Here is a 27,699-nt window from a genome sequence, read left to right on the forward strand (position 1 = left end):
AATTAGAAATAGACTCGTTTTTAGAGATTGCTTGAAAGAAAATTTAACTTGCCTCTTGAAAAGACAAGTAAGAAAACACAGTGCATAGGTTTGCCATCCTTGTGCCAACTGTGACTGCGTAGTAGGTGAAAACAAAGATCTAAGCTGCAGCTCTTGAAGGAGCCGAGCAGTCCTCCTTGCCATCCTTCCCTTCTCATGGTCTGACCCCCCTCTAACAGCAAAAGGATTTTTAAGGCCACCTGCTGGAACAAGGCAACTCCCAGGGGCCAGGACCTGCAATGAACCCCTGTGCTGGAGAGCTGGTCTTAATGCACCCTCCAGGTGAGGAGGAGCTTTTAGTGGCTCCAAGTCTGGACATAGGGCGATTGAGATGACAGCAAAGCCATTTCACTGCATTTCTTCATGACAAGATGTTAACAGTTCTGGCTTGATGTGTTGGGCTGGGCTTTTTCTATTACATAAGCAAACTCATGTTTTTCACTGTTCACATGCACAGTGTGTAGGAAAGGTGAAGTGCAAAAAGAACATTTGGACTTTGAAGTTGTGGGGTTGTTTTCCTACATTTTTATCTCTCATATATATATTTTTTACACCTGTGTGTAATCTCTCTTAAGTTTTAGGCTGGTCTGGGGTGAAGGAGGGAGTTTCTAGAATTGCCTGAACTGACAGTTGCGTTTGTTTCACAGCAGAAGCTAAATGGATTTTTTTAATTTTCATCGTTACAAAAGTCGCCACAAACGTGTCCAGGCCCAAGGTGTTGCTAGCAGGCACTGATGCGGTGTAGTTGTTATGTGGAAAATAACCCTGTAGTGTCCAATTAAAATCAGAGGCTGCTGAGTTTCCATATGGTGCATTTGTGGCTGTATTGTGTCCTTGTCATGGTAGCACTCAGCCCCTTTCCGCATATACCACAGAGATGAAGGACCCTTACTGTAACGTGGTTTCAGTCATAGTCCCACTGAGTTACATCCCAGGTAACTCAAATTTGAGCAGAACTAAAATCCTGTTGCCTCTGGAGGAGGTAAAAGCTATCCTTGAGTCAGTTTATTTCAACCTAGAAAATGCAAAAAGCTAGGCAATGCCTTCTCCCTCCTGTTTCCAATTTTCATGTTGTTTCTTGTAAATGAATGTGGGGTTTTTTTTTTGTCGTGGTGGTTTTTTTTTTTAAAAGGCATGTATGCTAAAATTTTTAAAGTGCATGTATGCTCAAATATTTGAGGAGGTCCTGGGAGGCGTACACCAGGAAGCATGTTCTGTATCACAGTGCTAACTCCTAGCTCCTGATGTTTCTCATCCTAGCGAGGAAGTTCAGAAGGGAGAATGACGTTGTTTTACTTACTCTGTGTATTGCAGTTGTGGGATTTATGACAGGCTTTAGCTGCTTTTTATTTCACTTTGGCTCTTTCACTAAGCTGCTGTATAGCTTGAATTAAGTGCACTCCTGTCCTTATTTCTTTAGGCACTGGAGGCAGCATACTGTGATGTCATGGGTGAGATTTGAAGGTGGAGTGCTCTTTTCTGTGCTTGTATTTCTTTCAGTGAAGGTTGAAATGTTGTAAATTGCTAACATCTGTGTTATGTGCCCTCTGCACATTCATAATCTGATTTTTTTTTTCCTCCGCTCAGTTCATCAGAGTGACTTTGGCAGAAATGAGAGTATTCAATACATCTTAAAATATCTCCCTTAGAAGGTAGTTAACCTCAGGTCTGCCTGCTCACCGTTCAGGGCTGATTGTGCCTATGTTGCTGCTTGCATACTCATTTTGAACCAATCCCATTACCTGCCTAACAAAGTGGGAGAGCAAAATACATTCAGCAGTGTCATTATGGGAACCACCTTCTGCAGCTCTGTAAATAAGTTGCCATTTGCTGTGCAGAGTGTGCATGCAGGGAAGACTGAGATAAAGCCCTGTGTCTGATGCTATCTTTTGAATTGATTAGGCTTTCATGAGCAGACACTTTGCTTGCATCCTGTTTCCACTCGTCTGTCTAAAGGTGGAGACAAGTCTAGGAGTTTGGCCAAAGGGCGATCTAAAGCTTAGTACATCAGATCTCACTGGTGTGATCTCCCGTAGATCTGAATTAATACATGAGGTAGAGAAATAAATGTGTGTCTGCAGGGTTATTAAGCAACTGTCATATTTCACCACAGTTGCGTGACATTTTCCCAGGCTGCCCTTGAACAGCTTTTGAGATCCCTCTGAATGGGAGTTGTATGAACAGCCCATTCGTTTGAATTGTTTTTCATGAGGGAGTCGTACATCCAATTTCCAGGGAATGCCGGTGGGTTTGAGATTTAAACTTCTTTTGAAAGTTTTATTTTTCATCTCAAGTGGAATTCTGTTTTGTTCCTCCTCAGTATAACCCATGAACCAGGTGGGTTGGGCGTTGGGAAAAGCATTCTGTATGCTTAGCCTTCCCTACCTGCTGTCAGCCGCTACTGAAGAGGCAGCAGTTCCCTGGTGGGACCCTGCTCCACACCGCTGCAGCTGTTCTTACCTCACCTCTTCATGCCAGTGGGACTGGCCTTCGCTGGCTCATAAAGAAAGCCTCATAAAATATTGCTGCAGTGCTGTGGTCTGTGTCACAGCAGGGCACCACGCAGCCAGGCATCCTGAAACAAGCTTGGTCTGCGAGGCGGTCCTGCCCGTGGCAAGCTGTTAACCCTACAGCCAGCAGCGCTAGGGAAAAGCTTTTGCCTTCAAGAAGCTGGTGGCAATATTTGGTGCTAATGGAGCTTTTGGATTTATAAGCCCCATGGAACACCAGAAGCAGAATTTCCCAGGTTAATCATCAGTATGTTGTGCTTACAGGGCTTGTAAGAAACCACAGGTTTCAGTGTTACGCTCCCTCATAGACCAACTGTGTTGCATGGGAAATGGCACGCAGATGGTTTGGTTTCTTCGCTAGTTTCTTGTTTTGTTCCTGTGAATTCACCCCTCTCACCAATAAGATGTAATAGAGGCCATTTCTCAAGAGGAAGAATTCCTGCCATTCTCACCGATAAGTTTACTGTTAATCAATACTTGAACCTCCAGGGGTACGAAATCTGGTACTGCCTCCGTGTTTCATCTCCCTTAATGGATGGATTATTTTTGTGTCAGCTGTGGATCTAAGTTATCAAGTGACCATCTGTGGCAATTGGGGCTATTCAATCAATGGTCTATAGTCCACAGGTGGTCCATAAAACATCGGAAGGTGATCTGTATAGCCATGGGAGTTGGAAGTGAAAATCAAAGCAATCCTAAAGGCATACATAGTGATGCCCTGCAGTTAGCAGCAAGCAGTGATGTGCCAGCAAACCATCTCGTAGGCTCAGATCGATGGGTACAGCACTGCCTGTGGGGTTTTTTCACCAGAAAGTTTTGTTGGCTCTGTGGTTATTAGAGAAGCTTGAGAAACACTGCTGTAAGGGATGTATTGGACTTTTGAAGGGGTTATTTTTACTGACATGACTGTTTCAGTGTGGGAAGGACATTTTCACATAGTTGCACGTCAGGTTTGGATTCAACCGATTTGGAAATCTGGATGTGGGTAATTCTGGCTCTTCCTTAAGGTGTCGTGAAGGGAACTGTCTAGCACAGATGCCTGTGGGTGGGCACCTGGGCCTGCGTGCAGATGGGGGTACAGCTGTCTCTGTTTTACCTGGCAAAACCACCAAGCTCCTTTCAGTGCGCAGGCAGTCCCTGAAGTGTGCTGTACACACCATCTGCCTGGAGGCAGAGCGCTTGTGTGCGCGAGCAGCGGTGATGCTCCTGTAGCGGTGCTTGGGTGTGCTGTTTGCACAAGCTTTGCAAAAAATGACTTGACAGGTTTGCCCTGCAAGAAGGGGGTCAAGGCTGCCCTTAGGAACAGTTACAGGTAGTCTCTGAACCGCCTCCAAGGTTTTCCATCACCCATGAGGGCCCACTGATCAGATTGCTGCTGTGTGCTGCCGTGGTCTGCCTTCCTACCCGCTTTCCAAGCAGGGATGGGTGGGGTGTTTAGCGCACAGTCATATTTGCATATCGCCTAGTTCCCATTACTTTGTAATTGCAAGGAGATATTTCTAGAAGTGCTGTGCTTTTCAACTTGGTCTTTCTCCCAGAATGTTTTCTTTTATATGTAATCCAAAAGATGATTACCTTGTGGGCCTGTGATGCAGTGTGCAGTATTGACAGGCTTGTGTATGAAAGGATAATGAGAAAAAAATAAGACCCCTGTTTCACAATATTGTTATATTAAGGTGTGCTTTTTCTTTTGTCTCTTAATTTTCACCTTTCGCTTGCATGCTAGTCACTGCATCATAAGCTTTTCTTCACAATCTGGAAACTCTTTGGTCCCCTTCTGTTTTTTTTTTTTTTCCTTCTTTCTTCCTTCTCTTTCTTTTCTTTAGCTTATGAAAGGTGAGATTTTTACATAACTACAGGATTCCAAGAGGATGAACTTTCTAAGTAAACAGAAAACAACACTCCTCTTTATCCATCTTACGTAGCCATTAATGTCTTAATGAAATTGTGAACACTGCCACAGCTCTGACTGTGAGACTTACTCTCTGCTGACAGTTTCATTACTGAGAACAAGATTTTTCACCTGAAATATAAGGAAAAAAACCAACCCGTCTGAAATACTCTCTGCTGGAATTGGAATTTGGCTTCTGTCTGAAAAGCAGTATGAGTAAGCCCAGGTCATCTTCAAGTGCTGCTTTTGGCACTCCTCAAAACCTATCTGAGGGACAAGGCTGCTGAATCATAGAATCCTAGAATGGTTTGGGTTGGAAGGGACCTTACAGATCATTTAGTTCCAACCCCCCTCCCGTGGGCAGGGACATCTTCCACTAGTCCAGGTTGCTCAAAGCTTCGTCCAGCCTGGCCTTGAAGACAGCCAGGGATGAACTGCTGTATGTGGTTAACTTTGAATTACAATCAGTGAGAATCCCCATCCAAAAAACTTTAGTTATATAATATAACTGAATTTATGAGAAGGTTAGTTAACCATCACATAATACTTGCAGAAAACAAGATCTTGTGCATAAAATGTAGGGAATAAGAGATGCAGGACAAGCAGGGGACAGTTGGGGTAGCTGAATTATACACCCTTTTCAGCCTGATAAGCTCCTAATAAAAATAATTTTACAGGTCACGTTTCAAACAGTACTCCTTCACTGAGGTAACTGGGGTTGTGAGAGATCATTTCAGTAAAATTGTTCATCTTCAGAGGCAAGCAGTAGCATCAATGAAATGCACTTGCAAAGCATGTTTTAGGAATTGAGATATATGCTGTCTTTCACATTCATGACTGGCTGGAAAATAAGGCTTATTGCATACAAGGGAATTTTCCCAGCTTAGAGTTTTTAAGGGGAAATGGGAAAAGCGTGGTATAGTTTCAAAGTATTGTACCTCAGACATGTTCGAGGATATTTTTTAATGGCTGTAGTTGTAATAAAACAACAGCATGCTGGAGTTGGTAAAACAAGAACACACTGAATTCAAAGTTTTACTCCGTTTTTAACAATATTTGGGAAAAAGTTGGAATACTTACTTTTGAGTAAAAATTTAAACAGCTGCTAATTAGTCTGTGGAGGTGAAACCCCCTGGTCTCTTTAACCTACCCTTTGGGCATTGAGAGTGAACTGTGCGTCTACTTTACTGGGGTTATTCCAGTTTGTGCTTGCAGTTGCATTGGGTAAGTGAATGGTGCTGACTTCTGAACTGCAGAAGTGTTTAAAACTGGTAGAGCTTTTTGTGATGACATTCTATACTTATAGAGCGAAGGATCTCTTACACACATGGCCTTCCTGTGAGATATTTTATTTTTGAGTTCTGTCTTTTCCACGTTTTACAAAACTGTTAGCTTCAAATTTAAATCCTAGCTGAGTTACTCAAATGTTCTGAAGACAGCAGGAAGTCTGTGATATTCCCAGCCTGATACTGCAGAGTAAGGGTGTAAAGATGAACTGAAAAAGCCTCAAGAAGGCTCAGAGCTTGGGTGTCTGTCTTAAGGTTCATCTTCAAAATCCTGCAGTCATTCTTCATCCATGAGAGAATTTCTTCTTGTTGAGTGATAATTCTGAGTAAGGCCATTAATTTTGGCTTGCAGTTGCAGCAATAGGCAATTAATCAAATAGGCAATAAAATAAGTTAAATTATTATTGTTTGCAAGCTTTACCTCTCTTGAGTGTAAGCACAGTTGAAGTGCTGACTCTCCTGTGTACTGATGCAGATGTTCATTTCTTCCCATGTCTTGCCTGAGTTTTCTGTGGTGTATGTAGATGTACAGTTTCCTGTTCTGGACAACCTCAGTGCCTTGTGACCACCTTTTTATACTACCCTGAATGCACCAAAGGCTAAATTGGGTCCCATCCTTCACTGCAGTGAAGAGACTGCGCATATATTGGGGGCTGATGGAGTATTGCGGTGCACAGGAATATCCTGGGTTTGCAGAAATTATGCAGCATCTTCTGTGGTATCCCCACCTACAACCTGCTTTTGTAACTCCCTCTCTAAGTCCCCCCACTCTGCCGAAATGCTCTGCATGCTGCTGTCTCCCTCCTTTCCCTCCATAAGAGACACAGCACTTAGAAGAAACTTGCCAAACAAATTAAATTTTGAGTAATGTATGAGACTGAGAATCAGGAAGAGGGGTTGCAGTTCATAGCCTTAATTTAGAGTGCTGCATTCGCTATCCGTGCTAAATGTCTCACCAACGCTCTCCGTCCTTCCAGGTTTTCACAGGGAACACCAATGCTGACAGCGTGGTTCACCACAAATTTCTGCACTCCATGAAAGCCCGCTTCTTGCGCTTCATCCCTCTGAAGTGGAATGTCGGTGGGTGGATAGGACTGAGAGTTGAAGTCTTCGGCTGCTCCTATAGTAAGTGACTTCGTACTAACCCATGTTGTCTTAAAGAGGTTTTTGTTGATGCTGTCAGTGCTGTGGGAGGGGTCCAGCATAAGTTTCATGAGTTAAAATTTAATGTGAAATACATAGCCATCGTGGGGTTTTTTTTTTTAGTAGTTGTTCTTGCCTTTCTGCTCAGGGATGTGCTGGCCCACCTACCGCAGCTGGTGGAGCTTTCTGAGCCCACCACAGAGCAGTTTGCTGATGCTTGCAAGTGCAAGGCAGTCAGATGCTGCAAAACTCCCTGCCCCACTGGAGGGCACAGATCTACTTGGGATCTTTTGTAGGGCTTTATTGAGGAATGGTATCACCTTTTACTGAAGGAGTTAATTTTTGGTTTTAAGGCAAGTGAACAAGCTGTTGAAGGCAGTGCTGTGGATTGTGTAGCTAGTACTTCTGTTTGAAGCTGATGCTCCAGAGAACAGAACTCCTCTGCTCCTTTAACTGCTTTTGCATGACTGGTTTTTTGTCATTCTTCTTCATAACACATAGCAGTGATCCTCTAAGACATGTTCTGCAGCACTTTGTCACATGGGCTTCGGAGCAGCCTATAAACATTCTTGCCTTGGGGCATTTCGGCCACATGGTTGTCTTGGTTTACGGCTGCAGATGTATGACCTATCACCACAGGAGAGTGTAATGTAAAGAAAAAGGACAGTGTTGCTTCCTCACACAAAACAAAATCAAGTCCACAAATGATGAAATGCAAGTCCAGTATTTGTTCCTCAGGTGGCTGTGGGTTTATTTCTGAAATGGACACATGCGGCTTGAGATACAGCTGAAGACAGGTGAGAGTTTGCTGGGGAGAGTTCAGGGTATTCAGTGTTTCACCAGTGGGTTCAGTGTGGCGTGGCACAAATCACTATCCTATGGAACTACTGTACTTTTACATCTCCCTATTAAAATTAGGTCCTCATGTGCTCCTGCTGGGTGCAGAAAAGAGGTTGTAAGATTATAAGTGGAAAAACTCCTATTTGGGAGGTTTCTTAAGTTCATCTGAGTAGAATCAAAAAGCAAGCTGTCTTTAACCTTTTGCTTCACTTGATCCCATTGAATAGAGAGGCAGCTCCAGGAGTCTTAGTGGCCTCCTCACTAAACTCATATCAGGACTGAGTCACATGGTTTTGCAGGAAGAGCCTTATTATGGGGTGTGTGTAGATCTAAAAACTCCATCAATCTAATTTATTTATTTCTTTAAAATTCTGCTTCTCCACCTACTTTAATGCTCAGGAACTGTGGACTATCATTCATTTAAATACAGACCTGAAACAGTCTAGTCTGGATGGATAGTCACTGATTCAAAAGACTTTTTTTTCAACCCTACCGGTGGACCTGGAAACTGAAACCTGCAAACCAAAACCAACTGCCCTCAACATCATCAATCCAAAGCAGCCATCTCATCTGTTTTCAAAGAACTTTCTTCCCTTAATGCTGACCATACCTCTGCACTGAAGAGTATTGTCCAAATAGATGTGCAGCAAATAGAACTGGAACTGAAGGTTAAAGTTTTGTAGCTTGAATGGGTTTTGGTACTACCCCATGCAACATGCAACATGGGTCCTACTTTAATGTCAGATTGTGGTTGTATCTTCTATGGTATGAAGAAGACTTCAGAGGTACTTGCAGGCTGAGTTTCCACGTGCTGATATCATATAAGTCTTTATCTTTGTTCTGTACCCTGCAGTTATATGAAATAAAAATGGTTGTGCAGAATTAAGGTATGAGATTGAAGCAAGCAAGCAAGAAAAGAAATAAAGGCATTCATAAAAGTTTCACAGAGTGTTGAAATATTAATTCCGTTTATATAAATGTGCCATTCAAATTTCTCTACGACAAATTCTATGGCTTTCTGTGATGGAGTGACTACATCAGTGGACAAGGAAAGAGCTATGGATGTCATCGGTCTGAACTTCTGTAAGGCCTTTGACATGGTCCCACGCAACATCCTTCTCTAAACTGGAGAGAGATGATGTGATGGGATGGTCTCATCCGCAGGGTAGTGGTCAATGGCTCAATGTCTGGATCAGTGAGGAGTGGTGTCCCTCAGGGGTCCATATTGCAATCAGTACTGTTTAATATCTTCATCAATGACACAGTGGGATCAAGCGCACCCTCAGAGGTTGGTATGCTGGAGGAGAGGGATTGCCATCCAGAGGGACCTGGACAAGCTGGAGAAGTGGGCCCATGTGAACCCTATGAGGTTCAACAAGGCCAAGTGCAGGGTCCTCCACCTGGGTTGGGGCAAGCCCTGGTTGCCAGTACAGGCTGGGGAATGAAGGGATTGAGGACCCCTGACATGAAGGATTTGGGGACACTGGTGGATGAAAACTGGACATAAGCCAGCAGTGTGTGCTCACAGCCCAGAAAGCCAGCCGTATCTCGGGCTGCATCAGAAGCATGACCAGCAGGTCGAGAGAGGTGATTCTGCTCCTCTACTCTGCTCTTGTGACCCCACCTGCAGTACTGCATTAGAGCTCTGGGGCCCACAACATAAGGAGGACATGGACCTGTACGAGCGAGTCCAGAGGAGACCACGAAGATGCTCAGAGGGCTGGAGCACCTCTCCTGTGGGGACAGGCTGAGAGAGTTGGGCTTGATCAGCCTGGAGAAGAGAAGGCTCTGGGGAGTCCTTATAGCACCTTCCAGTACCTGAAGGGGTTTTATAAGAAAGATTGGGACAAACTTCTTAGCAGGGCCTGTTGTGATAGGACAAGGAGTAATGCTTTTAAACTAAAAGAGGGTAGATATAGATATAAGATACAGATATAAGGAAGAAATTGTTTACAACCTGTTGCCTGGAGAGGTGGTAGGTGTCCCATTCATGGAAAAGTTCAAGGTCAGGTTGGATGGGGCTCTGAGCACCCTGATCTAGCGGGAGATGTCCCTGCTTATTGCAGGATACCTGGAACTAGATGATCTTTAAGGTTCCTTCCAACCTAAACTATTCTATGGTACTGTGAAATTGCATATGACAAGCAATACCTGTCTATAAGCTTTGCCTTTGTAGTTTCACAGTCTTGGCTACTCCTAACCCAGGCACTCCAATACTGTACAAAAGATGTTTGATCATTTAAAAATGTCATCTTTACTGCTACACTGGCATCTACAGTAGATGTATCTACAGTAGATCTTGAGCTGGCGTACACCTACGTAACTGCATTTTGTAATGTTTGACAGCATACAAATTCATCTACCATGTTCAATTCTGGTACAAGAAATATATTAATAATTTGAAAAGAGTTTACAACAATGACAAAATATCACTAGAGAGAGGCTGTTGGACAAGCCAGGAGGAAACAGAGCTAGAAGATGTCCCTTCATGCAAGTGTCTGCGTGTATATTAAAGAAGGTATTTGGGCCTGGAGTAGGAACAGCATTATAGTCACCTCTCTGTACCGAAGGCTTCTGCTGATATAAATGCATCTGTTAAAACCTAATTCCCAGTTATGCCCAGTCCTCTTTATGCTGTTGAGGTGAGTTTAAGACTCTGTAGGTAAACAAATCTAGTGATCTTAAGTCCACTGAAATTGAAGAAAGGAGTTTCACGAGCAGTTTAGGTTTGGATCTAGTCCTGAAGTAGAAGAGAACGTGTATGGGGAACACCGATGAACCAAATCCTGTGCAAACGTGCATGTGTGCCTGCAGGGTTATTTCTACCTCTTAGCAACTGGTAGGAGGAGGCTAAAACTCAGACGATGCTGGACTGCTGGCTGTCCATTCCACCTTTCAGTCAAATGTTGCCCTAGAAGCACAGCACCTGATCAGAAACCAGAGTTGATTTATATAGATATCCAGGGCAGAAAACTGTGGTATGAAAGTTTTCTTTTACAGGGAAGCTGGAGGTCCTTTTTGCATGAGTGGCAACCTTCATTGGTTGGCTGAAACAAAAATCTGGGGGATGGTAACAGCCTAGGCTATCTGAATTTCATGTTCTGCTGCACATCTGTTAAAATCCTGGGATTACTGCCAAACATGCATCTGAGCACCTCGCTGCGATACACCAGCGCGTGAAAAATAGCCTGTGGTTCCTTGGATGGTCTCTGCTCACATCAGCTCCTTTTTAACCTTGCATATTTGAGCAGAGGATGACAGCTGCAGGAGAGGTTTATGGCTTCGCTGCTGCTTAAGCAATTTCGTGATGGGAGAGCTAGGTGAATGCGACACTCTTGTGCCCGCACAAGGCTCTGACCTCCCGTTTTTGGAGTATGACTGTCCTGTGCAGCATGTGCTATCGAAGAGGAACCAGGAACACAACCTGGGGCTAACTTTTGGCAAATGCAGCTTTCCATGATGACTGTTTAGTAGGGAGAACGCGGAAGGCATTAGGTCTTGTAGGTCACTGAACCCTCTGCCAGGACACAGTAACAAAAATACTGAAGAATCACTTTGGAGATTAACGTTACAGATGTGCAGTGGATGCCAAGGTGACTACCTTAACGTGCAGTTGCACTGCGCTGCTAAATGGCACACACTGGCTGTTATTACTCTTCCAGAAGCAATTTGCTATTATGAATATATCCCAAATACTTCTCTGTCAAACAAGAAAGCTTGCTTTTTTTTTTTTTCCCCCTTTTTCTTTTCACCCTCTAATTGGATGGCAGTTGACATTGTTTCTTTGGAACATAAAAATGTGTTTTTAACAGCAAAGCTGTTTCAGACATGTGAGTGTGTTTGACCCTATCCCATACAGATCGAAGTTGCTGTGCAACAAAGCACTTCAAGGCTGTCAAATGAGCTGGAATGCACAGATGACACACGCTAATTTTTGTTTACTTTCTTACACAGAAAGTATGTATTTAAATGAAAATTAATTACATTTATTTGAAATTCCTGTGAAATTCCATCTCGCATCCTCAAAACAGGTACTAAATAGGAATGAGTTGTTCTGATCTGAAAACTTATGTTGATGTTTCCTGTTCAGGAAAGGATTTATGATGACTTAAATGGAAATTTCCATCCAAAAGGTATGTGTAAGCTCTCACTGTCCCTTTGCAGCAGCAGCTCCAGAAGCAGTGTGATTGTAACAGATAACCAGAGCTGCGACAGAGGACGTGTTCAGACAAATGGCAAACCAACTGCTTTGGATGCTGGGGGTGGTGAGGGGCGAATGGGAGTATCTTTATGCTTGGGAAAGGTCTTGTTAGCTTAGCGCAGGAAAAAAATCTGCTGACACAATTGCTTTTATAAGGCAAGATTTATAGCTGCATTAAAGATGCTGATCGTATTCTATAACTGGTTAACCGCCCAAAATGCATCAGCAGAATCAGGTGTATGTGCAGTTAACAGGCTGGGAAACCACAGGAGAAACAGTGATAGGGAGTGAGACAGGGTATCTTCTGCTTTTGAGAGCCAAGTTCATAATTTGCAGTTCAGGACTCTTGATTTCTCATCTTTTGCTGTCATTGCTTCAGGGAATATGATATTGTGCTTTTTGATTAAATGAAATTTTTACTGGATTTTTTCTCTCTCCTCCCACCCCCAGTTTTTCCCATATTCCTCCATCCTCTCCTTTGTCATATTATGAGAGAGAAAAGAAGGTGTTGCAGAGAAGCACTTAATGCCTGATGGACATTGACCAATAGCATTTGTAACCAGCTGCATAAGATAAATACCCAAATGATTGCTTACCAAGAGGCAGGCATAAATTTGTGACAGGGATAAAGCTGCCTAGCAGAACAGTCACCTCTGAGGTGCTCATCCACATTCATCCCTTGGACTTGCGAAGTCAGACTGCTTCAGACTCACTCACACCAGTAAGTCATGACCGGCCAAGAGAGACATCTGTTCAGACCAGGAACAGCGCTCCTCCTCCCTGCAGGAGTTTGATGCTTCTGGTAATTGATGCAAGTCCAAGACTCAAAGTTCCCGTCTCAAATTGCAACTGTTCTAGAGGATATTTTTTCATTTTGGAATAACTTTGCCAAGCAGGTGTTTACTTTTTCCAAAATCACTAGGGGAACCGTCCTTGTAAGAGTGAATGAGCATCCTCTCTGCTGCCAGGAGCAGATTGCTACACAAGCGACCTCCGTGCTCACACAGTGCTCCCAGCCCCTCAGCATAGCTGGTCCCTGGTCCCGCGACTTGAGCCCCGTGGTCACATGTGCCTTTTTCTTTTATTTTTGGTTGAATTAATCTGATAATCTACTTTCAGCTGCCTGCGTTATCACCTGCACCCAAGTGACTTTAACGTTTGGATCTGTGTTGAGAAAGAAAATTCAAGTGGAATAATGTAACCGGGACCCCTGGGGCCAGAAACTCTATTGAATTTCAGAAAAGCATGATGAATGATTTCTGTTTTATGGGAAGTTCTTCACCTGTGAGCAGAAGTACATATATATTTACAGCAGAGACATCTGTTTGAATTGAGGGTCAGAGGAGAGTGACATGAAAGAAACTTCTTTTGCCTGACCTCGCTTTTGTTGAGTTTTGCAGCCGTGTTGATGAGGACAGTGTAGAAAAGTACCCAGGCTGAGCAAAATCTCTCTTCAGGGAGCCTAAGTAAACCAGCAGGCAGTGCAGAATGAACCCACGTTCTTTCGTTTAGTTTGTTATTCCTACAGGTTTTTTGAGACTTACGACATCTCCAGTCCGTGTTTTCTTTCCGCAAGTGGATTGTGGACAAACATGGACTCTAAATACACTAAGCAAACAAGCAGGTTTTCTGGAGTGACTGTATTAGACTTGTGCTGTATCTTTCAGTTTTTAACAGGAAGCCAACGATTTGTTGTCATGCAAACTGCCACTAGTGACTTTTAGCTGCCAGTGCTAGCATTTATTTGACATATTCCCGTTTCATTCAGGGCTATTTATTGGCCAGGGCACTCTCAGACGATAATTAGTGAAGCCGAACTTTTCAGAAACAGGTTTTCCTTTGTGTTATGCTCTGTAAAACTCAGTGTTAGACCTTTTCTAAAATTGCGTATTATACTGTGGCTTAGTGGAGAGTTAAAACAAGGACTGAAGTGTGAATCCAGACTAGTTGAAGGCTTGGATCTGAAGAAGAAGAAGAAAGGGTTGTTATTACAGCAACACTGAATCAGTGCTCTCTTACAGTACCTTTGTTTTTGAGAGCTGGGAGGAAAATCAACTTTAACTGCAAAATGCACTGGAAATCAAAGACTGTAACTTCTTTGTAAGCTATTTCCTAATTCCTCCTGTGTTAAAATGAAACCATTTTTATGATACACTTGCAATTTACTTTAAACAAACTGAAGTATCTAATGTAGCTAGGAAAAATTCATAATAACTAAACTATGAATTTAATTGCCTTTATAGAAACTGGTAGTCAAGTTGTCAATAGAGAGAAAACAGCAATTCTGAAGGAGCTTTTCTGAACACCTAATTCAGAAGTAAAAAACAGTAAAAGCAGATGGAGTGAACACTTTTGTGTTTGTGGTATTTCCTAAACCAGCAACTCTTCACGTATGATGCTAAACAGCATGTAATAATTCTCAACATCATAGATAAGAAGTTGGTCTTAGTTTATTTTGGAGTGATTTTTTCCAGTTCGAGAGTGACAGAATTTTGCATGGGATTTAAATTTTGAGCTCCCTGCAAATTTGTAAGTGTGCTATCAAACTTCTGTACAAATTGTCATACTGCCATGCAGAAGTTGTCGATGGTGGTTTCCATGGTAACAAGTCATTAACAGGTCTTTTATTTTCTGAGTTTGCAATAGTTTTTAATTGCAAACCTCTTTAAATCTCGGTCCAGTTTAAAAAAGGAAAAAAACACCTATTATTTCTTTTTTTTGAAGAGGAGCAAATGAAACTACCGTTAACACTCAAAAGGATAGAAGAACTTTCAAGGGAGCTTAGGTGACTTAAATCACCAACTTTAATCACAATGCAGGAGTTGACCTGGAAGTCTTGATTGCTTTGCATATGGACCTTTCAGGCATTTTTCAAAAGAAAATGGAAAACTGATTCCTTTGGATTATCATTAAAACACATGGTTTGCAAACAGAGATAGTCTATGTTCCTCCTTAGTTACTTTGAAGGTGTTCTTTGTCTTTATGCATGTGTCCTCGTAGTTATGTAGCTTAGTAAACCCTTGTTTGGATTCTTCATTGTCTGGTGTTCTTCATTATTAATGTTTTTCTTATCAATGGAAAATATAAATTGACAGATTTATTATTTACAAGTAGATATTTTATCCATAATTTGTACCAAATTGCATTTGCATATAAATTGGGATTATATTTACATATGTCTGTCACATTTTTGAATGCAATGTATTAGTTAAAAATACTTCAAGCTACCCAAAATGTTGTGGTTATAGATATGTTGGTTTTTTGGGGTTTTTTTTGCCTTTTGTTTGTTTGTTTTTTTCTGCTTATTAAAAAATACATTTTGCTTAAAAAAACTACTTTATAAAGCAAAGAGAGTACTGCAGGCTGCTGCTGCTGAAGGAAATATTAATTGCAATTGAAGAATTTAAAGCTTGTTTCCCATCACAGCGATTGGGTTTTAGAAGCTGGTTGAAGGGGAAAATATGTTTCTAATAGGATTTTCAAAGGTGTATAATCAGGTTAGATGCCTGGTTCCCATGAAATCCCTTCAAAAGCTTTTTGGATTGATATTTGACTGTTCTTGCCAGCCTAGTCAATTTGCATGCAGAAACATGGTTAATAAATGCCCATCACAAAACAAGCAGCCAACCCTCAGAGGTTAAGATGATGCTTATTTGGATGCAGAGATGGATGCAGGCATGGCCAATATGCAGAAACAGCTCAACAGACACTTGTGAAGCTACAGAAAATGGAGGGAGGACTAAAGTGTTCAAAGTAATGAATAACATCCTGGGTGTGTTTGTGGGACAAACAGCCATTGTGGCAAGGGATGTTCTGGAGATCTGAATGCAATGGAAGGTACCTGCTCTGTTCTAAACAGTTGAGTGAGAAAGCAGTCTTGCATGAGAGAGAAAAGGACAAGTGCAGAGGAGTTCTGCTTTTATCTTAGTGTTCCTTTTCCCAGACAGAGGGACTGAATTGGAAATGGGTGAAATGTGGTTTCTGAGATGCCACATATGTCCTGTGGATGTATGTTTCTTAGGACACCTGGCACTGAGTAATACCTGAAAAGATACGGTCTCACTCCTGATGCTGCCCCTCCTCTTATTTTACCATCTTCTTTCCCCCAGAGTCGGATATTGCAGACTTCGATGGTAGAAGTTCGCTCCTCTATAGGTTCAATCAGAAACTCATGAGCACTTTCAAAGATGTGGTTTCTTTGAAGTTCAAGAGCATGCAGGGGGATGGAGTCTTATTCCACGGAGAAGGACAGCGGGGAGACTACATTACCTTGGAACTGCAGAAAGGGAAGCTCTCCTTGCACATCAACCTGGGTAAGGGCAATGAGGATTATTGGTCCACCTCTTCCTGTAACATGAATTGTCTTGTTTTCTTCTATAAATCTATTCTGTATGTTAGACAGTATCTAGAGACTCCAGGTGAGATCAACACAACATGCTGTGTACCTCAGACAGTTCACAGCTCAAATACTGGTCAGAGAAGGTGAGAGAGGATGCCAAAGAGAATAGACTTGACTGATGACCTGCAGGACATGATAGCTGAGCCATGAAGAGACCTTGGCTCTCCTAACTAGTGCCGACTAAGGCTGAGGTGCTTAATGACTACTTCTGAATTTCTGATCCTTGCTTGATGATGCTTTCAGGCAATGATTTAAAAAGAAAAAGTTCTGTTTCTTCCCCTTCCTCCTTTTTTTTAAGAATAGCATCCCAGGAAGTTTGGTTTGGAGTGTAAAAGGTTTATTTTTGGTTTGTGTCTTACTTTTCCATTCTGTGATGAGAAATCAGCTGAGAATACAGAATTTAAATGAAAACATTCTGATCAAAAAATTGTGCATGCTGGTATTGCTTTTCTTCTGGAGATGGTTTCAGTTGAAAACTGTGATGAATATCTGGAAGGCCATCACTGTGTGGTCATGTTTGGTCAGAGGGTCGGATGAAGGGCTGTCTTCATTTCTTTCTGTAGAAGGCTGTTTGTTTTTTCCTGGTGAAAACGCTAAAGCAGTTTGATAATGGCAGGAGCTACTGTAGTAGGAGTGATCATACCCCCTCTCCCAGCTGCAATGCAAAATCTTCATTAGCGTCATGTGTGGGTGGCCTGGGGGTACTGGCCTCAGCATCCCCGCTGACTCACATTTCTTGTACCCAGGGGGTTGAGTTGGGCAAAAGTTTTGTGCCTGTATTGCTGTACTTCGGTTAGCACAGGAGCTGTGCTTACCCCGCTTGGTTATTGAAACAAAAGCCCTCACTCTGTTAACCATAAGGGTGTGGGCAAGGACAGGAGGGAATTCAGATCCAAGTTTTTCACTGCCGCTTTCAATCTTAATAGCTTTGATGAATAAAGTAATGTGAGCCATTCACAGTTCGTGTACCTGGTGCTTAGACTGCCAAGGTTGTTTTTAATAAAAATAAGAGAAGTAGCATCTAGTAGTACACAATATTAACAGGGCAAATCTCAGAGTAGCAATTCCAAGACACTTTCAGAAGTTTGTCTAGAGCAGATAAAGCAGGCAGTGGTGCAGTATCTCAGTCCCCTGTTTATGACTTGGAGAATCAAAAGAAATCATAAACTACTGTGAGCAAAGTGGAGGTACTAAAAGAATTTGTAGATAATTCTGTGGTTTTCCCCTTGTGCTTAATTGTGTTTGTTTTAAATGTCCGTAACAACTTTACACAGCTCTGGGATTTCATTTTTATATAAGCTCAATAATTGTTTAATCTCCAACTATTTTTTTTTTCCTTCTTTCCCTTTTCCCTTGCTTCCTTCTCCCTTTTTCTTCAAAGAGTAGAAATGATAATGCAGCATTTTTCTGATGTGGTATTTGAATGTTACTTGGACCAGGTAGCTACATTGCAAGCCTCTGCATGTGGGATTCTTTAAGTCCATTGATTTGTCCTCCTCTTACAAATGTTTCATGCTAGGATAAGAATACAGTATAGTTAAATATGTGATGTTACTACTTCCAGAGGAGATGCTGTTGTGAATACATGGTCTAAGAGATTTTTTCCGTTCAGCAGTAGCCCTAAACATAAAGATTTTGGCCATTTCAAACTTCTGTGTGCATTCGTATGTCAGAGGTGAGAGTTTTGATGTCTGCTCTTGAATCTGCTTGCATCTTGCCTGACAGTTTTGGAGCATGTGTTCTCTCCATTCTGTTGGAATATAAAAAAGGACATGCTCCCTTTAAACGAGAAGCTCTGAAGTTTTCAAACGTGTAGCCAGCTGGAAAACAGAAGAGTGCTTGAAATCACCAGGGTTAAGACCTAAATGTTTTTATGACTCTTGATCTAAACTTTGTAGATCTAGGCCAACTTTAAGAATCTTTTTGAGCTGAGCTGAACAACACACTTGTGTTCTTGTTACTTCACTGACTTGTGGCTTTCTTCCCTCCCAAAATGGGCAGGTGCAATTTTCTTGTTAAAATACAAAAAGCCCATAGTTGAAACTGAAGTGTCAGAAGTGGTCTGTTAACATGAATAGACGGGAGATTTTGGTGCACCCTGAAGGGAGCACTTAAAACACCAGGACCTCGAATGCATTGCAGGACTAAAGGCACAGGCAGAGCAGCCATGTCCTGTGTGCTGCTGTGTGTTGAGTGCAGCATCGGGGAAAACCTCCTGGTTTATTGCAAGGGTTTCGGGGGAAAAAAACACGTGTATGTGCATATACACACATGTATGAATAAGAGGCCCAAAGAAGCTAAGATCAACTTTGTCAAGAGTCTGTTTCTGATGGGCAGACCTCCAGTTAGAATATAGGAGCATTGCTCTGTGCTCCCCTTGAGTCCTCATACTTCAGTTATGGGTCTGGGAGTAACGGGTGTCTTCTGCCTGTCTCTGCCCCTCCAGGGGACTCCAACCTGCACTTCAGTAACAGCCACACGTCCGTCACCCTGGGCAGCCTTCTGGATGACCAGCACTGGCACTCCGTTCTCATAGAGCGCTTCAACAAGCAAGTGAACTTCTCGGTGGACAAACACACCCAGCATTTCCGAACGAAGGGGGATTCAGATCACTTGGATATTGATTATGAGGTGTGTGAAACCCTTTAGGTTATAACCTGGGAGAGGAGGCTGAATTAGTATAAAATGAATGTGGTAGAAAGCAACTGCCCTGTGAGGTGTTTCTTTCCTTTATTTAACGTTTCCTTCCCAGAGAGCTTCTTTCGTAGTTAACAAACATACACTTTATCATTAACTCTATATATGACAATTTCAGAAAATGGCCAGCCTTTGGGTAAACATGCATTAGATTATGCTTACACTTCAAAATACAGCAGGCTCTGAGCTAAACTAAAAGGTATAACCTGGGTTCTAGCCAAATCTCCAGGGAGCAACTGCACTTATCTGTAGGGTAAGGTGCTGTGTCATCGTCTCCAATGTGATTTTAATGGGATCGCTGTGCACCATCCCTGCATCTGATGACATGATTGTGAGGATAACAACTTGGAGTTGTGCCTCTATCCAGCCACGACCTGCTCAGATTACAGCTCTCCCAATGGAGATGAGCAGGTGAGGACCATTGCATTCCCACTAGGAATGGAAGATCCTAGTGTTAAGACAGCTAGCTCTGAGGTCCCTTCACACCTGGCATTGTGATGGTGAGCATCCTGGTCTAGGGAGCTATAGAGCAGCTCAGCCAAGGAAGGACTCAGCGGAGGAGACATCCTGACTGTCCATGAAACCCAAGGCTGGTGTGCTTCCCTGTGATGAGGTCAAGATGTGGCAGAGTGCAGTTTGTATCACTCCAGCAGTTCAGTGCTTATGGCTGACAGTTGGTAAAAATTACCAAAAAGACCTTTTATGTCATCATATCTATATACAAGGCCATTCCTCATCCGTTCCCTCACCAGTGCACATCAGTGGGCAAATTACCCATATTCGTTTTTATGGCCATGCACTTGTCTACCAGGGCTTGGTAGCCGACAAGGCACAGGGTCGTGCTCGCACAGTCAGAGACATCACCCTGTCTAGATGCATTGAGGTTCATTGCTTAAGAAACCGCACGTTTCCCCTCTGCACTTTGGATTCCTTTCTCTAGAAAGGATCAATTCCCAGCGCACACAAGGGACAAGAGCAGACAGCTTGGCAGTGGCAGGTGCCTGCTGTCTGCTTTTCTCGTGTTCCAGCTTAATTTTCCCTTCTTTGCATTTCACAAAGCAGGGTGGAGAGAGAGCAGTACCTGTCCCTTGACACTGTTCAAAATTCTTCTGTTCCAAACTTTGTACGGAAGTAGGAGAAAGGTCCAAACCTCTTGGGCAGTGAGATTTTTGGAACAGCTTCCATCTGAATTAACAAGGTCCAAAGCTGTAACTGCTTTTAAGATGAAGTTGAGACCAAACAATTGAGTCATCAGCTTTGCTGATTCAAAGTAATAAAATTCCTTGCTTCCTACCACAAGGTTGATGCCAATTAGGGAAAACTCAGGCTCCAACGTAATTTGCAAAACATTTTTCCAGTTGTTACAGTGTAGTGAGCATGGCAGAGAAGATCTTCAGCTGGTGTAAGTTAGCTTCATAACTGACCTCTGTGGCTCCCAGTCCTGGCCCTCAGTGCTTACCTTTTCACACAGTGCGTTTTCTTTCCTTCTGCAATGAGACGATCTTTTAGTCAAACATTATAGAGATACAGTCGGCTGAAAGTTCATCTCAGCACACTTCAGGGATTAAAGGCCTTACTGAGGGCAATAAACCCATTAGTTTGGTAATTAAAATTATTACCAATAACAAAGAAAACTGTTTTCTTAATAATGCAGTGGCATAATTGATATTGATTTTTGTTCTGGTTTTGAAACCCAGTACAGAGTCCCTAAGCAGGAGACTTAGAGAATAGAACATGAAAGAAGCGAAGTCTGGTGTTTTAAGGAAGAACTAATGATTCTCACTGGAAAAACACATTGCTACCACATAAGCCTTCGTGCCAATAACAAACCTGCAAGTGATGTAAAGTAGCAGTCTGTTCACTCTTTATTTCTCTGATCAATTAATACAGCTGAGGTGCAAGTTCATTAAAGATTGTTTTCAAAGAGGTGCTTTCAAGGTTATCCAAGGAGATTTCATTTGCTTATGTATCCCAGCTTGTTAGGTGGAGTGGGAGGAAAAATAATCCCCAGATTTCCCTTTATTTTTGTAATAATGAGCTGAGGTGAGCTGTTAGGAGTATTGACAGAGTAGTGAGGCTGACCAGATTCCAGCACCTGTCAGCAGTGCCACGCAGCAGTGCATGCCGTTACTGCAGTGGATGCAGCAGAGTTGTAGAAGAGTTCCTGATGTGCTGGAAGCACTGTGTAGTGTGGTGACTGCAGGATCCCCCACCTGCATTATATCACCCACAGTGCTGCTGACTTTGATGGGAAAAATGAATAAAAAACACCAGTAAGACTTTGCCAGAAGGGCCGGGGAAGCTAACTGGAAATGAGCTCTGTCATCTGAAAAATGAACATAGATTTGTCAGCAGTCTTTGGGTTAGGTGGTTTGGGGTTTTTGGCATGTTTTTTTGGGCAGCCAGGCCCTGCTTCACGCTCCGAGATGATGCTGTTAACGTGACTTGGTTCTTAGAACTATCCCACTGGGGGCATGGGGTGGGGCTCTGTCCTCTTGCTTTTGGGGTGATAACTAAATACTGTTCTTATTCTTTCCAAAAGCTCAGTTTTGGAGGGATTCCTGTCCCAGGGAAACCAGGAACCTTTCAGAGGAAAAATTTCCACGGGTGCATTGAGAACCTTTATTACAACGGAGTCAATATAATTGACCTGGCAAAAAGGCGCAAACCTCAGATCTATAGTGTGGTAAGAGACAATAATGCATGCTTTCCCTCTTTGCTTCCATGATGTTGGTGCTGCCGGCTCCACTTAATGAATGGAGTTCAGATTTAGATAGCTGTGGACATAATTAGCTTGTTAAAATGATATTGCTGAGGCTAACACCAGCCAGCACTGACTGCTGTGATGAGAGTTACTGAAAGACATGTGTGAAAATTAATACATTTGTCTGACTTTCCAGGTGTATTAAGAATTTGTTTGGAGAAACTTTAAAATTCCTTTTCCAAGATTAAAATGTGTCATTCCGATGGCATGATAGAAGTCACAGATACTTTTTTTTCTGGTTAACTCAGATTAAAATCTTATTTTCTGAACTGTTTCCCATCACTGTTGTGGAGTACAGCAGTAGCAAGGTTTTATTCTGCTATTTGAGTTAATATTATAGAGAAAAATAACTGTTTCTTTATTATTGAAAATATTTTCCTTTTTACTGCCCCTTAAGTTCAGTGTATTGGCAGTTCTGAGAACCATTACCCTGGTGCTAGTGTCTCTAATTATGGAACAGCTGGGGTAAAGCAAAAGGAACTGGTTTATCTAACATGCTAATGTAAAACATAAATGTAACTTCACACCTGATAATGTCAAAAATTACAGATATATTTAAATATATCACGAGCTAAATAAGGAACATTTTATTTGTAAGAAGAGGGAGGGAACAGTACACTCCTGTGAAGCCTTGACAATCTGTAAATAATTCAGCTCTGTTCTGCTTGTTGCTTCAGTCCTGCACCATGCTTTGATATCTGCCTTTTGGCTTACAGTGTGTGTTTGGAGAACATGGAGGTGATACTGCTTCTGGCTCTCATGGCATCTAGTTTGCATTAATGTGTATAAACAGACTGAAGCTACATCAGAGCAATCCAGAAGACCACACGAAGCTCTTCCTTTCCTCACTTTCCCTGCCCAGGGCAAGGCTGAGTACACAGGGAAATGCAAAAAGGCAAGGTGATGTGTTGCTGGCAGTCAGGACTTCCTCCAGGATGCTCCCCTACCCTGGGACTGAGAGACTTTGCCTTAATAACCTCAAGTTTGATTGCTCTGACTCAGGACTCTAAGGCACAAATCTTATGAACTGTGTTAAATTGCTCTTCCCCTCAGCTTACTTTCTAAGGGGAGGAAAGGGCCCTGATCTGCTGCTTAGGTCATTAAACAGCTGGTTGGTTTGCCATCTGGGTAATAAGAAGGCCGTCCTAAATGGGAAAAGTAAAACTTTGTGCTTTTGCTCTGAAGGGTATTGTCTTGGTATAACATGGCCCCAAGCAATGGGAGTTTGTTCTTTATCACAAACTCGATTCAACCGATGCCAGATCGAAGGTATAGGAAACTTGCTCCTTTTTTCAGTTTAAGGTAGAGGGGATGTGCCCCCACCCTTCAGTGTCCCTCACAGAAGTGATGGTTATAATGCAGTAGTTTTCAAAGGCTAGCTGCTGTCCTGCATTTTGTGAGATTGATGAGCTGCTGTGTCTGTGACACTTGCATATGCAAAGTGCATGGAAAGTTTGCCACACTCACAGCACCTCAGTCTCAGATGAACATCCTTCTGTGGGAAACAGCCCCCGTAATTCCATTGTTTTCCAACATCCTTCCCATCACAGCTTTTTATTTCTTCTAGCAACTCTCAGGTACTTCCAGTTTTAACAGGCTGATGTCCCTCTCCCATCTTTTTGCTCTTCCCCACTCTTAAGCAATTTACTTACTCAAATTAAAATAACTTGTTCTTGCTAAATGTAATCTTTTGTCTGCCAGACTTCCTCTACACTAAATGCTTTTATTCAAAGTTCATTGAGGTTTTAAAGCAACAATCCATATCCCCAGGGAGCTGCGAGCTTCTCTGCTTCACGTCTTTGTAGTTGCTAAGGTTGTCTGGAGTGGAAATGCGATGAAAGGAACAGCGCAGAAGAATAATTAAGTATAGCAGGCACTTGGATTCACACTTCTTTCAACGACATGAGGTGCACTTGTGTTCCTTCCCCTCAAGCTGGAGATTGCCAGAGATGATTCTGCATTGTTATTCCCCAAAATATCTTTGTCTCCTAACAAAAGATACTTGAGGACAAACTGAGCAGTTTGGTATTAGAAAGCCATTAATGCTCTGAGACATGAGTTTTTGCATCCAAAATGGAGGCAGACTTCAACACTCAGTCTCTGCTTCATTCCCTATGCCTTTGTTGACACAGTCAGTGAGCCAAACTTGTGGGGTTTCATAGCCATCAATTTTGGATTTTTTTTTACTGTTGACATCTTTCACGCAGGCAGGATAACGATACATCAGCTTTGGAGGTATAGATTTCTTCTTATGAAGTAGTTCCTCATCCATATAAATAATGGTCCCAAATCAGCTGCATTTAAAGTCAGAGGAAGAAACTACAGTTTGTCAATAATGGAGTACTGTACTATGTGTCATACTCCGGGGTGGTGACTGTGATCATCGTTCCGCCTGTTCTTTTCTATAACTCATTTGCAGTTGTCAGGCTTGCAATAAATCCCCCTGAGAAAGCATCTCAAGATAACGAGTTAGTCTGTCTCTTTGAACTGGAACTTGCCTTCAGAATTCCATTTTTATATTGTGTGGTACTTAACCTCTCTACGTGGTAGCCCTGTCTATTTGGACAGGCTATCTGTCTTCTCTCTGGGGTTTCTTATGTCCCTGATGGCATGTTGTAGGGGTTTTGTGCTCTGTACTTTTTTTACTTCCTCTAGGTCATTAAGTGTGTTGAAATGATAGGAAATCTTTTACTTGCTCTCCAAAGCGATGACATATTTTAATTGCAGGAGTTTAGGAGGAGTCAAATTTCTGTAATTATCATTGTCATGGTCATAGGGCTGAACCCTTGGGAAACCTCTGCAAATAATAATCTAAAGATCTGCCCTATATGCTAGCTGTTTTCTCAGCACAAAAGAATTGCAGACTGCCCATTATGAGAAATTGAACAGCAGTTACTTGTGCTTCCTGGGCCCCTAGTTAGGGGCAGGAAAATACACTATTGGGAGCCACATTTACAAGAAGCGGAAGGGGAATTATCCTTCACAGCAGGATAGTTGACCTGTTCGTATCTGGGATGATGAAGTCCTCATTGAAAGATTTTGTGCTTGTTAGGAGTGTATATAGATGCTAGAGGAGGTGGGACAAGTTTTAGGAAGAGAAATCAATTGAGAATTACTAAATACAATCTGGCTGAGGGACTAGATAAGAGAAAAATAACCTTAGCATCCTGAAAACAGCTATAGTGTCTTGTCCACCAATGTTTACCTACTGCCAGATTTAGGTTGAACCTTTAGAAACTGCTCCAATGTGACCTGTGGCCAGCGTCTAGAGTCTTTTCCTGTGTCAGTGATTTGTGATGCCAAAGTAAGAATCTGTCTAGCTGATGAAAAGGAATTAAGAAGTCATGCTCTGTTTGATTGTCGCAGTGCTCCACCCTACGTACTTACTGAAACAGAGGAAAAACCTATCCCCCTTTCCCTTCCATTACATTTGGCTAATAGGAATAGGAGTGTATTTATTTAGCAGAGCAAACGCTTCACTGACTTGAGAGGAGTGTAGGATATTTGTAAGCCAGAAGTTGTCAGCCCTCAGACATGCTTGAATTTCTATGTTGGCCTGCCATGTTGAATGTGGGAGTGACAACTCGGCACAGCAAGGGATGTGGTGACATGTAAATGCATCACTGTAGTGCCTCAGGGAAATAACCAATTGCCAGCATCAAAGAGCAAGGAAAGATACCTAGTGACAGGAGAATGTAAACTAATAATTCATTCCCTTTATAGAGAATCCAAACATGCTATTTTATTAAGCTGATTTGAGATACCTTCATCTTGAGAGGAATTTACTTGTCTACGCATGTCTCATTCTACCAAAGTGCTTTTGCAGGTGTTGATATATCTGTGAATATCAGGCTAGTGATTGTGAAAGCCCCTACTAGGGTTTGGAGAATGAGGAGTTAGATAAAGCTTTTTTAAAATTAATACTATTTTTTCCTCTCTATTTTTTGCACTGCAATCAGCCTATAGGAATCAAAAATAAAAAATGTTGGAAATATTTTTAACAACATTTTTCACAACTTCCTATAGGACTAAGTTGAATATTTTTATTTAAAAAAAGTTTTATCCAATTATTTAATGAAAGCATGAGTCAGACATGCACATTAAAAAGAGAACTGCATTTGCTGTTCTTTAGATAAGGCAGATGAACTCAGATTCCAGAAATACATGGTTCCTGTAAAAATAGCTTTGTATGATTTCTTCTATCTTCCTGTCTTGCTCTCTGGGTCTTCAGATGTGTCTCCTTCACATCCTACCTGCAGTGCAGGATAGTAAGAAAGCCTATATAAATAGTTTTCATTTTGAGGTTCCATTTTATTGTTGCTGAATGATACAACAGGATTGTTTTGAAAAAAATTGTGTCACCTCAATCAAGGTCTTAAAGTCTTTTTAATTAACATTTTTTCCCATTATTTCAGTAAGCTTTGTCTACAGTTCTAAAGACTGTCAGACTTTAAATATTTAATCCATCATGTAGCTGCAGTAATAAACTTTCCCTTCCTTGACATAAAAGTTTCTGTGTGTTAGTATTTTGATAGTTGTGATGACCACAAGTGGATCAAGTCTTTCAGGGAGGGTGACCATATATTTTTTTTATAAGACTAGTTGACATATGTGGAAAAAAATGAGACTTCTTTGAGCAAAAAAGGCCTTTTTCAGAGTCATCAGGCTTCAGCAAATTACAGGTTAGAAACAATTTTTCAGACTTAAATTTATTACATTATCTGGGTAGTCAGATTGAGTGAATAGGTTAGTTAGTACCTGCTGAGCAGAGGAGGATGTTTCAAGGCAGGAGGTGATAAGAATGTTAGTCCCTGTAGGAGAGCAAGAGAGATGGCTAATTATTGTCATAGGACTTAGCAGGGAATACGAAAAATGGGGAAGAATATAATTTGCTGTAAAGCCAAGGCTTAAATGTCTAAAGGTCTTATTCCAATTGCTAAGGCCCTGGGAAGTTCTTGGTACTTGGCTGCCTGGCATAACCGAAAGGGCAAGGTGAGCCCATGGCAGTCCAGAGCTTGGAGTGTGTGCAGTTCACACCAACCATTTAGGCTGGTGCTGTGCTAAGGTAGATGACTGGAATTTAAAAGAGGAAAATCTAATAAAGATAGCAAACAAAAAAAGGCAATCTTTGGACTTTTTTAAGGTAGATGTGGCTCTGTTTTCATCATAATTTTTTTTTTTTTTAATCTCCTTGCTACTGTGTTTTGTTCCAGGTAATAAAATGTAATAAACTGTAGATCAGTTTTTCCTGAACTGGAACAAAAATTGGTCTTGCATTGTACTAATTTGCCAGTTTGATCTAAGACATCTCTCTTACTTCTGTCAAGGTGAATTTGAAAGGCTGGATTCAGTCCTGCTTGTTGCCTAAAGGTGGGAGAATATTGTGATCTATAATTTGTTTGTATTTGCTCCTGTGCTCGTTTTTTTTCCTTTTCCTGTCTATGAGGAAGATGATGAATCATTCTTCCAAATTAGTTCTATATTTGCATCCATCTTTTGGCAGCAACTTTGAGCTATTGTATCATGTAATGAAACAATAATGTACAGTTGCTGTGGGCATAAAAATGGTGAAGTCCTCTGTTTCACTTTTGTCCAGTGACAGTGAGTTTAGGAGTCTCAGATAAAGAACATTCAGAAATGTCTAGCCAAGCATCTCATCCCTAAGTCTCTCACAGTCACAATGTTTTAGTGTTTTGGAAGATTTCTTTTTTGTGAAATGCCACTTTTTCCACATAGGAATGTTATTTTAATGTAAACAACCTAAGTCAATGTGATAAACAGCCTTTTATTGATATACATGATACCTAGCGTGAGTGAAGATAGGGCAGTTCTCTATCACAGCAGTGATTATCATCAGGATATATGTTTGTTTCAGTGAAACTTGCATCAGCTAAACTTTCAGGTTTCCATCAGGAAATTTTGCTCAGAG

At 41.8% G+C, this 27,699-nt stretch overlaps 1 protein-coding gene across 1 annotated transcript in view; it reads left to right on the forward strand.

Moving 5' to 3' along the window:
• Nucleotides 1–6,703: 6,703 nt before the first annotated feature.
• LOC104506192 (contactin-associated protein-like 5) overlaps nt 6,704–27,699 on the forward strand; it is a gene marked incomplete at its 5' end in the record, with an annotated part of 62,208 nt that continues 41,212 nt past the window's right edge. Inside the window, 4 exons of the mRNA XM_010147061.1 lie at nt 6,704–6,851; nt 16,020–16,223; nt 18,756–18,940; nt 21,549–21,692. Coding sequence (XP_010145363.1) covers nt 6,704–6,851; nt 16,020–16,223; nt 18,756–18,940; nt 21,549–21,692 — 681 coding nt within the window. The remainder of the gene's footprint in view (nt 6,852–16,019; nt 16,224–18,755; nt 18,941–21,548; nt 21,693–27,699) is intronic.

Source organism: Eurypyga helias, unplaced genomic scaffold, assembly GCF_000690775.1.
Source record: "Eurypyga helias isolate BGI_N326 unplaced genomic scaffold, ASM69077v1 scaffold3992, whole genome shotgun sequence".
NCBI lineage: Eukaryota > Metazoa > Chordata > Aves > Eurypygiformes > Eurypygidae > Eurypyga > Eurypyga helias.